General features: G+C 44.9%; 1 protein-coding gene across 1 annotated transcript; it reads right to left on the bottom strand.

The window, feature by feature from the left end:
* Window positions 1-5,558: 5,558 nt before the first annotated feature.
* ZNF648 (zinc finger protein 648) lies at window positions 5,559-16,714 on the bottom strand. Its single transcript, XM_072831007.1, has 2 exons — window positions 16,458-16,714; window positions 5,559-12,951 (listed from the first exon to the last, which is right to left on the bottom strand). The coding sequence occupies exon 2, from the start codon at window positions 12,888-12,890 to the stop codon at window positions 11,181-11,183; it is 1,710 nt and encodes a 569-aa protein (XP_072687108.1). The 5' UTR covers window positions 12,891-12,951; window positions 16,458-16,714; the 3' UTR covers window positions 5,559-11,180.
* Between the last annotated feature and the right edge of the window lie 516 nt (window positions 16,715-17,230).

Raw genomic sequence — 17,230 nt, 5'->3', positions numbered from 1 at the left:
ACAAATAATTTTGTAGTTCTAGAGTAAATTTTAACTAACTCTGTGAATAAAATTTATCTTTTCCCCCCTTAGACTTTTTAAAAGATAAAATGGAGCTATCTCAAATCTGTTTAGAAATTATGTAGGACCAAAGGACTGAACCTCAACAAAAAGCCAAGAACAATGACTAGTCCAGGGCCCAAGGAGGGCATGGAGGTAGCATGACAGTTAGGATATCCCCAGGATACAGAAAAGTCATCTTCAGGTGAATGCAGTCCAGCCTGGAGAAGATGCATCAGAAATCAAACCTCCATCTGGAACTTCAAGAAGAGTCTTTGCCACTCTCCAGGGCTGGCTGTCTCTCTGTGGATTCCTTAGGTCGGCAAGAGCTTCCGGTGGAACTCAATGTGAAATGAGGAAAATAATGAAACTACCACTTACAGAGTGAAATCTCTGCAGGAGTCCCTGTCACTTCTAGTTCCTTTGATTTATAGCATGAGGACTTAGAACTATAATCCTCTGGGAACCCAGAAGAACCTCAAAGATCCTGCAGAGGATGATGCAAATATTATTCTTTTTTAAAAGATTTTATTTATCTATTCATGAGAGACACACAGAGAGAGGCTGAAACATAGGCAGAGGGAGAAGCAGGCTCCCTGCAGGGTGCCTGATTCAGGGCTCAATCCCCGGGACCCCAACCTGAGCCAAAGGCAGACACTCAACCACTGAGCCACTCGGGCATCCTAAAAATATTATCCTTATTGACCCATTTGATGAAGACCTCAAGCCAATCTCTGGAAAAGATTGCTTTTATCAACATAAGAACCTCTTTTCAGAACTTGGGGAGCACGTGCAGAATCTTGTAGGAGAATGTTCTTACTACTGTTCCATCTTTAGCAAGGAATTCTTGTGGGCTGCCAACCTACACATGCACAAATCGATTCATTCTAGGGACCAGCCCATAAGTGCCCCGAATGTGATAAAGGTTTCATCTTCACAGCAGATGTGTGGAGGCACTGGTGTAACATACACAACATAGAGTATTCTAATATGGCTGCAGGAAACGGTGCTGTGAGAAATTCCTGCTACCCTATGCATCAGAACTATCACAGTTCAGATGACTGACACAGGAAAAGAGGACACCAAACTGTACGTTTGTCCTATTTGTTGCAAGATCTTGGAAAACAAACCTTCCATCTAAACATAAGGTGATTCATCAGCAGGTCAAGCCATACAAGTGCCAAGAATCTTGGCCTTTGTCCAGCTGGTAAAAAAATACCAAAAAAAAAACCACTCTGGAGAACACCCCCTGTGCTGTGATGACTGTGGAGGAACCTTCACCAAGTGGGCATCTCTACAGCCCCATCAGCGGATTCATACTGGAGAGAAACAATATTCCTGGGCTAACTGTGGTCATTCTTTTACTGAGTCAGTGCTCTGAGGAGGCAGGAACAGCTTCATAAAGGGGAGGAATCCTGGTGGCTGGAACTGTTAAATTTATCATCACCTTTTTTTTTTTTTAATCTCCATTAAGATCTATTAACTAAATCAAGCTTTCTATTGTGGTCACTAACTTAGTCCAGGTTTTTCCCTACTCTGCCCTGTCATGGATGGTTTAAAATAAATCTAAGAATGTGGTTTCTTTTCCCCTGAGAAATGCTATGGTCATTTCCAGCAAGAGTAAAGTAAGTATTTTCAGGTACAGATAATGATGTTATTAACAATTAAGTGAGTTTTTATAGTTGGCAGATTCCTTATCAAGAAGCCTGGCCTTTTTCATAGTTTAGTGTTCTGCTTGATCCTTTCAGGACTAGTCTTTATTGGATTTTTCTACTATAGTAATCCCTGTGCTGTTTTGCATGCAGTTCAGGATGCAAACGTAGCCTCTTCCCTCGAGTAATTTGGTAATTTTATTTATTTTTGTCATTAATTGTCGCATATTTCAAAAATAAAATATGTTTTAAAGCTGTTACAGTACTTATTTGGATGAACGTGTAACTTTTTCAAACTACATATACAAATTTTATATATTCCAGGAGTAGTCGTTACCTTTGTAAGAGAGAATAGGGCTAACTTCCCATATTATAGTGAATTCATTTTCATATTTTAAGAAATCTACTCACCCTTTTGGAGTATGAGTTGTCTTCATTATCTCCTGTTTGTTTTTTCCTTCTTAAAAATCATCCAAAAGAGCATCTTTGGTCGGCTTACTTTGTAAATCTGCTATAGTCCTTTCCAATTTTAACTGACTTAAGTTCTTGGGTTAGGGTGCTGGACACATATTTGAAGGGGAATCAATCTAACAGAGATTCTTAAGTTCAAGCCAGTTGATGGGCTTTAAAAAATCTGTGGATCCCTGAAATCCCAAAGGAAAACAGTGATATGGATTATTTTGATAGGAATCATAGCTTTTATTGGATTCTCAAAGAGGCTGTGATTCAAGAAAGGGTACAGGACTACTTTACAAAATTTGTGGAGTGACTTTGAGTCTTCCCTCTAATTTCATCATTGTCTGTAGCTCTTTATGGATTCTTTCAGAACTGACATATCATTACAAAAGCACCATCTTTAATTAATACCCCTAATAAATGCCTTCTTTTACAGTTGTAATTACATTGGCATTAACCTCTTTTGCATGGTGTGTTTTAAGATTTTTTGAAATTTGAAGGAAGAAGAATTTGGAAAATTGCATGCTAAAATTGCAAACTTTTTTTTGCTTTCCATCTTTACCCAGGTAATAAGTGGTGATGGTAGAAAACAATCTGAAATAAGCAATATGCTGATGGAATAACTTGAAACCTTAAGTAGATCGTTTCATTGAGATGGAAATGCGAATGATGGATAGCTCTCAGAAGACAGAAATGGCTATAGACAGAGAATTGAAAATGTAATCCTAAAGCCATTTAATTAGTACAAAAATAAAATGTAAACACTTCCATCTAAATATCTGTTCTAAGTATCATTTAAATCTACCATAATTTTTGAAATTAACAGATCCCATTAAAGTTATGATCATTAGTAAATTTAAAGGATAGAAATCAAACCACATTAAAAGAAAAAAGAGGATCTAGTAGAATAGAAAGAGCTCTGTACTACCACTGGGAGCTGTGCAATTTGCAGCTTCTTCACTAATAAAATAGTGATCTCTAAAATCCACTGCAGTTCCAAAATTTATTTGCTTAAGTGACAGGACAAGTTATATTTCTACTGTCCTTTTAGCTACCTGAAGTGAAATAAGTGATGATCACTTAATGTTCATGGTTACAAGAAGGACCGGATACTATTTGTTTTACAGTAGCACAGCAAGCTGAACAGGAGCCACCTAAAGATAGTACTTAAAGATGCTAATCCTTGGAACCTGAAAATGTTACCTCTTTAAAAGGGGGCAGGAGGTTGACAGATGTGATAAAGGATTTTGAGATGGGGAGGTGTCCTGGGTTATGTGGGTGAACTCTAAATGCTATCATAGTGTCCTTATAAGAGAAAGGCAGACATATTTGACACAGACAGAAATGAAGATGGTATGACTATGGAGACAGAAACTGGAATAATGCAGTCACAAGACAAGGATGCTGGAATCTACCAGAAGCTGGAATAGAGAAGGAACAGATTCTCCCCTAGATCCTCTGGAGGTTGGGGGTGGGGAGCTTGGCACTGCCGACACCTTGATTTTAGGCCAGTGATACTGATTTCAGACTTCTGTCTTCCAGAATACCAAGGAGATAAATTTTGTTGGGAGCTACTTAGGTTGCAATACTTTGTTACATAGCCAGAGGAAACTATGCATATGCAAACATCCAGGCATTATGATTGTGGACCTAATTACACAGGGAAACACAAGATGTGCATTAACTACATCTCTGTGTTGTCTGTTAAGAGTTACACAAGTCCCAGGTTGACAAAGAATTATTAAATATATGTTTCCAGATATATGTCTTGTAGATTTCAGAAGTAGCAGGGAGGTGGCTCTCCCAAATATCTCCCTCCTTTGATGCCTAAAATCCCTCTTTTGCAGTCTCAAAATGGAAAAACTAGGTATCTATGTATTTTTTCCCACCACTTTCAGGAACGTGAATTGAGGGGTGAATTGAGAAGTATCAAAGAGGGGCTTCTGTTGCCTCACATCTGTGTCTGCATTACCCTCTTATTCAACAACTCTCCCTCATTAACCCTCTTAGTCCTTGAAGATGGGAATTCCAAGGTGAGGGTGAGAAGGAGGAATGAAAAAGGCTAACTGTGGTACTTACAGTTGAAGCTGAAGGCAGAGCAGTGGGAACAAATCAGGTTAGGAGAAGAGATAGTGTGTATAGCAGAAGGAACACTGACTGACTGCCCAGTGAGCCAAGGGAGAAGCCTGGGGCTTGGCCTCAGAGCCACACTCCTGCCCTCACTTTGTGATAGAAGCAGTACAGCTGCACAGATCTGAGCTGGTGGTCTGGTTCCATGCTTCCTAGCTAAGTGATCTTGGATGTGTTTCTTATGCTTTCCACAACTTTGTTTTCTTATCTGAAAAGCGGAGATAACACTACTTTCATAGGACTGTATTCTAGATTCTAGAGAATTAGAGATTTTTCCATTTTCTAGAGAAGACCATGCTTAGTTCACCTATCTCCATGGATAAGTGGAATTGCAGTTGGAATTTGGAATTGCAGTATTAAGAAAAAAAAAGATAATCAAAAGGGTTTCATTCTTATCATCCCTTATCAAATGTAGTGCTGGTGTCCAGATGTTACCCACAGTGCTTCTGACCCCTTTCCAGAGGGTCTTTTTTACTGGATCCTACAGTTAGGATGGCTCACTTGGCAATGGTGCAGATGACACAAGGGTTTCCTGAACACCAGATGAGCCTCTGCCAGCCTTCACAGTAACCCTTGACTGGTGGTAGAGGGAAATGTGGTGACAGGAAGTGGAGATGTGTCCAACCTCTCTGTTAGCTTTCTTAGGGCTCATGGTGACATCTAATGATTCTTACTCATTAGGAGCAAATTATTCTCTATATTATGGCTTGTTAGCTATTGCTGCATTAACAAATTACCAACCAAAACTTTGCAGCTTAAAATAATAAGCATTTATTATTATACACAGTTTCCAAGGATCATGAATTCGGGAGCCACTTAGATAAATAGTTTTGGCTTTGGGTCTCTCATGAGGTTTCAATCAAGTAGTCAGCCAGGTCAGTAGTCATTTGAACTCTTGGCTGGAGCTAAAGGGTCCCCTACAAGCTCACTGATGTGGCTGTTAGCAGATTTCCTCACCACAAGGGCCTCTTTATAAGGCTGCTCATGACATGGTGACTGGCTTCCCTCAGAACAAGTAATGGGGGGGAGGCAGGAAAGAAAGAGAGGGAGAGAGAGAAAAAGAGCAAAAGAGAAAGCTATGGAAGCCACAATGCACTTTATGATCTAGACTGAAAAGTTGTATACCAACACTTCTATTTTATTTCATTCATTAGAACTGAGTCACTGAGTCCAGCCTACATAAAAAAGGAGAGAGATTAGGATCACTTCTTAAAGGAGGAATATCAAAGACTTTGTGAACATATTTTTTATTTTTATTTAATTTTTAAATTCTTTGTTTTTTTAAGAAATTTCAGCTTTATTGAGGTATTATTGACATATAAAACTGTAGATATTTAAAGTATACATTGTGGTGATTTGATACACATATATATTGTGAAAGGGCTCTCCCCATTTAGTTAACACATCCATCACCTCACATATTTATCTTTTTCTGTGTGTGTGTATGTATGAAAACACTTAACTTCTACTCTCTTAACATATTTCAGTTACACAATACAGTGTTATCAACTACAGTCAACTACAGTCACCATGTTTTACATTAGATCCTCAGGTCTCATTCATCTTATAGCTGAAAGTTTGTACCCTTTGACCAATATTCCCCAATTCCCCCCACCTCCAGCCTCTGGCAACCACTACTCTATCTGCTTCTGGAAGTTTGACTTTTTTAGATTGCACATATAATTGATATCATACAGCATTTGTCTTTCTCAGTCTTACTTACATCATTTAGCATCCATAATACCCTCAACATGTCTATCTGTGTTGTCACAAATGAGAGATTTCCTTCTTTCTCTGGCTAACTAATATTCCATTGTGTGTGTGTGTGTGTGTGTGTGTGTGTGTGTGTGTGCGTGCGTGTACCATAACTTCTTTATCCATTTATCCCTTGATGGACACTTATGTTGGTATATTTTTTAAACCACCACAACTGCAGAAAAAATAAAAATGTAAGCAAGCATGATTTCTAACCCAAAAAGTGGATGATTTGCTGCATGTTCTCCTTGTGACAGATATGCAACCTATTTCTTAGAAAGAGCACACAGACCTTATTGACCCTTGCTTAAGAATACTGATAGACAATAACCAAGACCTATTACTCTTATCTGCTCTCCTAGAAAAGAAAACAATTGCATATCCCATGTGGGAATATTTTTCAAGGGTCTCTCATAACAGATCATTGAAAGGGTTAGTTGGGATAATGGAGGTAGTGCCAAACCCCTAAAGCGCGTTCACTGAATGCTAGCCGTTATTATCCTGTCACCACACTTTATTGACTCCACCTCTGATTTCTTGGGCATCTCTTCATCTTATTTACTAACCTCATTTGTCCTTGACTTCATCTGAACTACCACAGAAGATCCTTGCTTTCCCTCCTTGTCCTCAGCCTCCTCTAGATCCTCTTTGCTTTACAGAAGGGGTCTATTTTACTTTAAATCTTAAGCATAGCTTAGGTTTTTATAGAAGTTCCATTTATTCATTGAACCAATCTACTGAGTGCCTGACACTCCTGAGACAGTGAAACTCTGAGCCAATTTGACCGAGGGTATGGGAAATGGTTAAGGAGAAAACATGGAAAAATATTACCCAGTCATTGTGGAAAATTCTTAATTGTTCCGGCATGGTTTTATGCAGAATGGAGAGAGGGCAACTGATGTTAAAAATGAGCTTCCTTCTCAACTTTAAAAAGACACCATTTTCTAGCTTGCTGAAACATTGTCATTCTATCATTGGCAATATTTTCACAGGTCATTGAGTTTGTAATCCAAATCTAGTTCTGAGTCTAGCAATGACATCTGCTTGAGTATTCTATCAATTAAATTGATGATTTCCTTCCCTGTAAGAGTTGTTAAGGCCTAGTTGGAACTCCTGGGTGATCTTTTGGGTTCATATCAGAGGTAATATAGTTGTTTAATGGGCATGCATTTGGATGACAAAATTTTGTGTCAATGTTGAGTGTCAAGACTCATTGCTGGTGTATTTTTCTGTGTATGGCATAGACACAGAACGTTTCGTTAGTCAGTGAATAAGACATTGGTGGGCCTTTCAAGGAACAATGGCTCCTTTAACTCAAATACCTTTCTCCTGGCTGGGTGTTGACGGCTTCTCTAAGGATTAATGATTACTAGCTGCCAACCCAGGCTCTCCCAAATCCATTTTTAAGTAATCCATAGGTCTTTCTTCCTGGGTTATGCCATGAACACTGCTGTGCTGTGTTTCAACCTTTTTCTTCTCTTGAATTTATGGTCACCTACTTTAAAATGCATGTCACCAATAACTGCAGAGTGTTCTATGCCAAACAGAGGCAGTTGGCCCTGTGGTTAACAGCACAGTCTCTGGAGCCCTTAAATGGCTCCACTTGATGCCTAACTATCAAATCGTCATTATGCTACACCCTAGCTATGATATCTTGGGCAATATAACTTCTTCGTCTCTTGATCTCCTCATCTTAAAAATAAGGACAATAATCACCATAGGTTTTACCTTAATGTTTAAGTTGTTAATATATACGAAACACTTAAAACAGTCCCTGGGACACTAAATATTGTGTAAGTGCTAACTATTATCACTATCATCCAAAGGATGTGAATCATGATGATTGTGGACTCTGGTGAATATATCAAGGGAATGTTTATTAAGTGGAATCTTATAAATGATCATTTTTATTTGGTATATCCAAATTAATTTTGTCAAACTAAACAGAGGAAATAGCACTAGTCCAGAGAGAAGCTTTAAATGCTATCACAAAGGAGGTCCTGCTCTGATTTTTAATTACAGAACAGGGAAATAAGATTACCTGCTGTGATGTGAAGGTTTGTAGAAAACTAGAAAAGTACCTCACTATTATCTGTGGTAACCATTTGAGCCAGAATAACATTACTCAAACACTGATTCTTCTGAAAACAAAGGACTTACTGCTTCCACTTTGGATGGGAAGACATTACCGGGCAGAATTTGTGCCATGCGACTTTGTAGCTGTTTGGCTTCTCTTTTGAATCTGTTCCTCCACTCCATGTACTGTGGCCTTCCACTTGAGCACCACTGTCCAGAAGCCCAGTAACCTGTGGCTATAATAAGGGGACTGCATTCCCCTGCAATACCTATTCAACATGACTCTTGCAGTTGGTGTGAGAAAAGACTGGTTGTGAGAATTTTCCTTAAAATGTGACTTGGTTATGTGATGCCACTGAAGGATTAATGAACTTCTTTTCAGTCTATTCAGTCTATTATATTCCCTTATATTCCAGAAACACAGTATGTTGCGCCAAAGATACCCAGCAGGAGCTAATCTAATTTTTTCTGCCTATTAAGAAAAAGGACACCCATTCTCTCCCCAAAGGTGTGCCCATCTGGAAGCTGTACCTAAGTACTATGTCTCAACTACAGAAATGAGACTATGAGACGACATCAAAATCTGCTTGCTAGTTTGAGTCCACCATATCCAAGTCAGGAGGTATTCCAGCAGTTTGAGCCTATTTTTACTCTCATTCTATTATGACCTCATCCTGATTGCCCACCTATTTTCATTTTATCTGCTTATTAGATGATAAAATTTAATTATCACTGATAATTAATTATACCAGTGGGTCCCATCTTGGCTGTGCATAGAACACACGGGAAGCTTAAAAAATTAGAATCCAAGATGCACTGAAGACCTGTTTCAATATTCAAAGCTAGGATTCAGCAAGTTATATGGTTAACAAACAGCTCAGGCAACATCTACGCAGCCCTTCTATGAACTGGTTTTGGGGGGAAAACTGCCTTAAAAATGTATAGAAGCAAATTAAATGTTTTAATTATTAAAACTGTATTAACAACCATCTTTTAAAAAAATATAAAGAAAAGAAATAATGACTCTAGTCTTCAAAGATTTCATTGGCTACCCAGGAAACATATACTAGTCTTTACTCTGTTCATAATCACTAGGCTATGGTTGATTTTTATGACTTCTCTACCAATGTAATACCTATGCTGTCAGTTAAATTTCCTTTCCTGGCAGGATAACTCCAACTTTCATTGCCCCATTATTATCATGCCTAATTAGCCTATACAGGTACAGAATCTGAAGCCAAGGTCACATCACTGGTAAATGATGGGGATGGACTCATAACGCAACCACTGGCCCTCATGCCAGACCCTGAACCAGATAATTCTGTTGGTCTGATGTGCCAACCACTTAAGTCTTAACTTGAGGGAGTTAAGACCCAAAACCTCCAGGCATGCAGTCAGAACTGTTTAACTAAGGTTACCTTTGTCAAAGTACAACATATATCACTTCTCTTTGGCCCCCATGTGTCAAGATGGAATTCAAGAGAAATTCAGATTTGGCACCCTTTGGTGGCAATTTTAGGAATCCACGAAAGATATCCATAAAAGGAGAGTACTATACTATATATGTTCTTATAGACTATCTTATTTAACTTTGGTAAGATTAGAAGTGCTGTTTGCCCCTGTGCATCAAGGGAACTCTGTGAAATCATGGAACGGATTCTTCACAGTTGGCATCCAGAGCTAAGAACTACTGACTTTAAACTATAGAAAATCAATACATTTTGAAGAATAGCTGTTGGTAATACACAGATTTCAAATAACCTCATTAAAGAGCATTTTTGAGTCATATGGGTTTCCAAATCTGTTTTTAAGACTTTGAAACAAAGACAAGCCAATTGGCACTTAGGCAAGAGGTATTTTATTTTGTTTACTTCAAATTGGAGCTAATGATCTGGAAAATTTAAATAAATCTAAGAGGTTTCTTGAATTATGGTCAAGCCCATTTGGAGAAATGTTATATATCTCTCCGTAAATGGGCATATTACTCTCTGTAAATTACATATGGTTTAAGTCCCCATATGTCGGAACAGGAAAAGGGGTGGCCAGACAGGAGGCACATGTAAATTTTGTGGGTGAGATTCAGATTAAATCCAGCTTACTAAATTTGGTTCTAAAGAGGAATGGACTTCTTTTTCAGAGGTTGTTCTGGACTTAAAGAATAACTGGTTTCAAAACTTAGGACATAAACTCCCCTCTCTTTTTGATAAAGGCCTTCTCTACTTCAAAGCCAAGACTCATTTCCCAAGGGTAAAGTGATTTTGGTAGGAAAGTGAAATGATGGGAAATATCAGAAAGGGAGACAGAACATGAAAGACTCCTAACTCTGGGAAAGGAAGTAGGGGTGGTGGAAGGGGAGGTGGGCGGGGGGTGTGGGTGACTGGGTGACGGTCACTGAGGTGGGCTCTTGACAGGATGAGCACTGGGTGCTATTCTGTATGTTGGCAAATTGAACACCAATAAGAAATAATTTTATAATAATAATAATAAAGAAATGATGTACTGTCTGGTTGGGTCTGGCTAACTCCAGGGAGGCTTTGCTGCTTTGGAAAAGTTGCTCACAGAGACCACTTCTGGGGATTCCTTTATTCATGTAAAAACTGAAAAGTACCCTTCTTCCCAAGAGGACTGGTCCTTGATGCCTTCTTAGTATTTGCATATGGCTTTGAGGGCAGGACAGGACAATCTTTTTCTTCATAGTATCCTTGTCGGCTTGCACAGTGCCCAAGATATAATCCCCAATCCACGGGGATCCCCCAACCAAGGAACTCAACTCTTGACCAGTCCTCACTACTTTTTCTTACCCTTTTCCAACTGAATATGACCTCTGAGATTCAGAAGAAAGACTGATAATGAAACCACACACGTGGGTGCCAGCCCTCCTGTTACTTTTTACACAAGAGATCAATAAATCAAACGGATCACCCCACGGCCGGTGACGCCCTGGGAGGAAAGGCTGGCTGACCGGTGGGGCGAGGACGATACCATGCGCATCGGCTTGTCCATGCAGGAGGGTTCCAGGCAATGAGGTCGCCAAGTGTCTTCACCTTCCCTGAGAGTTAGCTGCTGGAGCCCTCACTCATCAGAGGAGGAGGGGATGGGCTCCTTCTTGCAGGTACTGTGCTTGGCGCGGTGGCGCTGGAGGTGATTGGACCTGGTGAAGGCCTGGCCGCAGTCCTCACACTGGTAAGGCCTCTCCCCGTTGTGCACCCGAATGTGCTGGGCCAGCTCCGAGGCAATGCGGAAGGCCCTGCCACACTCGGCACAGAGGAAGCCCTTCTCCCCAGAGTGGATCTGCTGGTGCCGCTTCAGCGTGGACGAGCGGGCAAAGGCCTGGCCACACTGGGCGCAAGGAAAGGGCCTCTCGCCAGTGTGGATGCGCTGGTGTCGCACGAGGCGCGAGGGCTGCGCGAAGGCCACGCCGCAGTCGGCGCACTTGAAGGGCCTCTGGCCGGTGTGCAGCGTCTGGTGCTCGATCAGGTTGGAGGATTTGGTGAAGCACTTGCCGCAGGTGGGGCACGGGAAGGGCCGCTCGCCCGAGTGCACACGCTGGTGCTCCATCATCCGGCTGGCCACGGCGAACTCCCTGTCGCAAGCCGGGCAGCGGAAGGGCTTCTCGCCCAGGTGCGTGCGCTGGTGGCGCAACAGCGACAGCGGCTTGTTGAAGGTCAGACCGCACTCGGCACACGGGAAGGGCTTGTCGTTGCTGTGCATGTTGCGCTGGTGTTTGCGCAGGTCGGAGGAGCGCACGAAGGCCTTCCCGCAGTCGGGGCAGGGGTAGGGTTTCTCGCCCGTGTGGGTGCGGATGTGCTTGCGGTGGTCCGAGGACCAGGTGTAGGCCTTGTCGCAGAAGGGGCACTGGTAGGGCCGCTCGCCCGTGTGCAGGCGCCGGTGCTGCTGGAGCGTGCCCCGGTGGGAGTAGGCCTTCCCGCACAGCTCGCAGGTGTGAGGCTTGGTGCCCCGCGGCTGCGAGGGACTCAGCGGGCTGCTGGGCTTCCGGAAGGCTCTTCCTCCCCGCAGGCACTTATAGGGGTGCGCCTCCCCCTGCGCGCCCTGGCGCGCACCCTCCGGGTTCTGGCCCTTTCTGCCGATGCGCGCTTTGGCCCGCACCGCTGCTGCCAGGCCCGCTGGGGGCGCCGACCCTTGGGCCGGTGCACGAGTCTCCTGCGTGGGGAGGTCCCAGCTGCCCCCCGGCTTGGGGAAACACATCAGAGAGGAGTCCTCTGGGGACGTGTCTATGCCTCTCTGTGCGCAGAAATATCTTCCCGTCTCAGGGAAATTGGACGCGACCCCCAAGGCAGCGTCCAGGTTTGCCCTGGAGTCTCCATCATCTCCTCCAGGTAGCGAGTCCCTAAGCGGTTGAGTCCGGCCTAACAACTTACGTGAGAGGTCGCTGGGGAGGGTCCCGGGAGCTGCGCCTGGTCCAGGGGGGTCCTGGGTCTGCGTGATGTTGGACTTTTCTCTTCCCCAGCTGGCCTTCTTCTCAGGCATCACCATCGGTTCCTTCTCCATGGCCCCCGCACTGAAGGAGCTAGAGAATTTCTCTGACTCGCTGGGTGGATGATGCCATGGCAAGTCAGGATTGTCTTGAGTCACTTGGGAGCTGCTGCTTGGACAGGCCTGGTGATCAGGGTCCCCAGTGCTCCCTTTGTCTCCTGCCTCCCCACCATCTTCATCCTCTCTCTCTAAGCTCACACTCAGCATCCGGGGGTCATGAGCTTCCTCCGTCAAGTTGGACAGAGCAGATACCTTGCCCCACCTTTCCTGGGGGTCCACCTGTGTCATGATGTTCAGGCACTTCTATTCCTGCTCCTCCTAGGCACAACCTTTGCTGGGCTCAGGGTACCTGCAAAAAGGAAGGTATGGAGAGGAAATCACAAAGAATGTACTTAATCTCCTTCATGGCCATGGGGCCTGAGGTTCTCACCACAGATCTCTTTCCAGCTGGTAGCTGTGCCAGCCCCACTGTTGCGTCCCACTGGCGAAGGAGGAGCTGGGGCTTTCTGAAAAAACCCACACAGTTATCCTTAATCCCTTTAAAGGTCCACTTACTAGAAGCTCCAGGAGACAATGCTGTCAGGGATGGCAAGGGTGGGACATTTGCCCAGTGCCAGTTGGGCCCTGCCCTGTCCAGGGGGCTCAAACCCCAACTGCTGGCCAGGTGGTTTTTCTATGAGCATGGGGGAAGACTAGAGCAGAGGAGAGGAAGCAAGGTCTGGTCCTCGGGCTTCGGAAAGTGTCGGCCCACCTGGGACACTGGAAACCAGGCCGGGTCTTGACGTCCCTGTCAGGTGTGCAAGTCTGCCATCCCTGGGTGGTGTCAGCTGGGGCCACCTCCCAGGCTCTGCGTTGTGTGGCCGTGTCTGCCAAAGACAAGGAGCAGCCCCTGGGAGAATGGGGGCAGGTCAGGGAACACACCAGGATGTTCCCAAGAAGATACTGCTGAAGCAGGGCTTCTTGGGATTTTGCAATGAAGGGGAGAAGGTGAACATATGCATCCTGATGAGGGTGGGTGGGTCCTTATAGAAGCTTGAACTATCTTTGAAAGGTCGTTTCATCTTAAGTATTCATGAGAATTTACATTCTATGTCATAGGTGGGGTTTTTTGTTTGTCTAATATATATCTTTTGTTCTTATGTATTCTCACAGAAACATTTCTTATTATTGAAGTATAGTGGGCCTACAATATTGTATTTACATATTTTTAATTTAGCTAAATCATACACACATGTATGTATATATGTATATACACATTTATCATGTATTTTTTTCTTTTCCACTAAGTACCCCCCCCCTTTTTTTCACAAAGATAGTGTTTGGACTTACCTTCAGTTGAAACATTTAACTTTTCCTTATGTGTGCCATATTTATCCCACAGCCTCATGTATTTCTGGCAAACCCTACCTACCCCCAGGGGTGCAAGTATCCTGATTTGAGAGGCATAGACTTAGGGTTTTGACAGCAAGCCGTGAGACAAGGAAGCCATTGAGTTTTATTTTGTAAGTGATTTTATTTTAGCTTGAAGACACGGAGAAAGCCTGCGAGGGTTGGCTAATAGGGATTGTGTGTGTGAGCAATCCATCTTACAGGAGTGGCTGGAGTGAGAGACAGGCTCCTGCAGGCTGGGGGTGAGGGGCAGTTTCTGACCAGAGGGCTGCCGTTTGCTTTTGTCTGGAGGGAACCTTCTGGGAATATCAGAGTGGGTAATGCTAGTAGTTTTACTTTCTGCGCAGAGATCACAAGACAGGAAAATGCTGAGCACCTCACAAGCGCGATTTCATTTATTCTTCCCAGCAACCTTTACGAGATGTTGTTACTCTTTTATTATTCTCTCCATCTTACAGACCCTGATAGTGGGGTCTAGAGGTTTCCTACCAGCCCAAGGCCACTCTGCTCAGTGACAGCAGCCCCGAGGCATCTCTTTAACTCTGAGGCCACTGTGTTAGACCTAGAGCTGTACGTACTACCTCCCAGATGTGGCCTCCAGACTGAGGCCTGCCCTGGGGCTGGGCCTTGCCCAAGAGCAGCCACAGCATCCTGGGGGAGAGCCACTGCCTGCTGCAAGGCATCAAAGCCCCTTGTGTTTTCTGGGCCAAGGAGTCTTGGCTGCAGGGCCTCACCACGGGGCTCCTCCCTGCTCTCGTTGACCCAAACTGCCCTCCACAGAGAAAGAGGCCAGGACACAGGCTGTGGAGACTGTTGCCTGGGGTGGTCAAGAGTATTAGTCACTGAGTGTTTACTTTTGGAAAATCCTTCTTTCCTCCTCTGCCCACCTTCCACTTTCTCAGGCGGGATGAGGGGAGCAATGTCTGCACTTGGCGGCTCTGATGCACTCCCCATAAGGCAGGAGGTGTTCTATCACCCGTCCTCACAAGAGGTAGTCATTCATTCAAGGTCTGAGGCGTATCAGACACTCAAAATCCTATGCTTGTGCATCAACAAGTGTCTCAGAGCCTTGTTTTCTTCATTGGGAAGATGGAAGATAATACACCTACTGTGTAGTCTGGGGGAAGCTCTGGCACACGGCTGGCACTCAGTGACTAGTGCCTTGTCCCATATACTGGGAGTTCCTCTGCCCCTCAGCAGGACCTTGGGGAGGGAGCTAGATGGACACTCGCAGCAGTTTGGTGGCCAAGGTTCACATAATAAAGTCATATCCTAGCCCCGCCTCCTCAAACTGTCCTTCTCCCTGCTCTGGCCTGATCATAAATCCACTTAATGTGAATGTGTGTGTGTGTGTGTGTGTGTGTAGGAGGGGAGCAGTAGGGAGGAATCCTCACTCTGTACTTGGAAGCAGAAGCCACAGATGGAGGGAGGACACAATGCCATGGTGTCTGGGGTTCAGCATCTTTTGTCCCTTTGCGGCCTAAAAGCCCAGGGGCCACTCCCTCCCTCTGACCTCTTTCTCTCTATCCCCTTAACATGTCAGAGTGTGGCTGGCATATCCTTTGACAGGAAACCAGGCTTGATGTATTTTCAGCACACTGGTTCTTAGAAGAGTGGCTGTGTGCATGTGTGTATGTCTGGTTAACAAAGGGGACACAGCGCTGGCCAGCTTAGCGTGACTTACTCAGGCCAGCATGCCCGATCAGGGACTGTGGTCCACCAGCGGGTACAGCAAAGGGACGCTGGATGTGATTGAAACAGACTTCTTAGGCTTCTTTCTTTCTCTGGAACAGCCCTTCTGGTGTATTCAGATGGAACTGCTTGCAGACCACCTACATCATGCACCCCACCCCACCTCCGGCACACGGACCCTATTTTACAAATGTGTCTCATTCCCCGTCCTCTGGGCCACAGGTGGGCCTCCTCAGGGCAGCATGTGGTGCTCTGCTAGCTTACAGCAGATTGTCTTTTCCCATGGGAAATCCCTCCCCTGTCCAAATCCACAGTCCTAGGGAACAAATCCTGCTTTCCTCCTTCTGTAGCTGCCAGAGGTCCTCTCTTGACCACCGAGACCAAGAGGAAGTCAGGGGCTCAGGGTGGGATTTTCTGGCCAAGTCTACACAAATGTTCCTGGTCTGGAAGGAACACTGGTGCCACGGTGTGGCTGGCCCTTCTGCTCTCCAGATATGCTGACCCCAGAGGCTGTCAGAGCACAGCCCTTTCCTGGAACTTCCACCACCTTTGCCAGCCAGGACTGGCCCAAATGCAGCCTCCAGCTTACTTACCTCATACAGTGACACCTTGCAGAAGCCTGGCCTGAGGGTTTGTTCCAGTTCTGGCCCCAGCCCCTCTTCCTGCATTCCCTCCACAGATTGTTCTGGGGCCATCCCAGGGCAGTCACCTCCCGCCTTCTCTGCCTTTAGGCCTTGCTCTCTACCTTTGGCTCTGACACAAATAGTTGCTTACCTGGGAAATGCAGACAGCTGTGCGAGTCCCCCACGCTGGCTTCTGTCACATGTGGCCTCTCAGCACCTGGAACCAGACTTTGGTACAGATCAGCAGAGATGGTGTCTCTGTCCCTCACGCTTTTGTGTCCAGTCCAGCAGCTGCAGAGAGAGCTTCAGGAGGTGGGGCCAGTGTAATACACTCAACCTTCCTGCCTGCATCCCAGAGAGCAGCCTGGGAAATAGAGCGGGGCTGCCCTCTCTCACTGCCTGAACGATCCTGCCTTCCCTCTGCTCCCGCCTCCCCTCCTGCCAGAGCCTCCCTCTAGCCTCCCTCCTCCCTCAGAAAGGTTGCTCAGCCCTCCTGCAGGTGGCCCTTCCCTCCTGCTCACTCTCATTGCTTCTTCCCAGCAGAGGAAGCTGTCCCTCCTTCAGTCCTGCCCTGATCTGTCCACAGGCCAGTGTCACACACCAGCTTCCTGGGGAAGCATGCTTTTTCCCTCTCTGGGAGGCAGGATAGGGTGAACTATCTTCCTACCTCCCCTTTACTGGTGCCCACATTTTGTCGAGCTACAGTTTGGGCGGGGGTGTTCCCAGAATTTTCTGAAATAGTCATTGGGTTAGAGATGCCCATCATCATTTTGCTGGGTTAGGATGTGGGGAAATTGTTTTATCTCCTTAGTCAGATGAATGGTAGGCCTGTCTGGGACCTCTCTTCATCTTCAGTATTTGTTCCCATTCATTCATTTGGAGGAAAAAGCATGTCTCAGGAAATGAGATACACTGTGTCCAGAA

Source organism: Canis lupus, chromosome 6, assembly GCF_048164855.1.
Source record: "Canis lupus baileyi chromosome 6, mCanLup2.hap1, whole genome shotgun sequence".
NCBI classification, from domain to species: domain Eukaryota; kingdom Metazoa; phylum Chordata; class Mammalia; order Carnivora; family Canidae; genus Canis; species Canis lupus.
The sequence above is the reverse complement of the archived record's forward strand: the minus strand, read 5'-3'. Positions and strand labels throughout refer to the sequence as shown.

What these genes read in the sequence shown, in the direction of transcription:
- ZNF648 (XM_072831007.1), bottom strand. Translation starts at nt 12,890, where the DNA reads ATGACACAGGTGGACCCCCAGGAAAGGTGGGGCAAGGTATCTGCTCTG.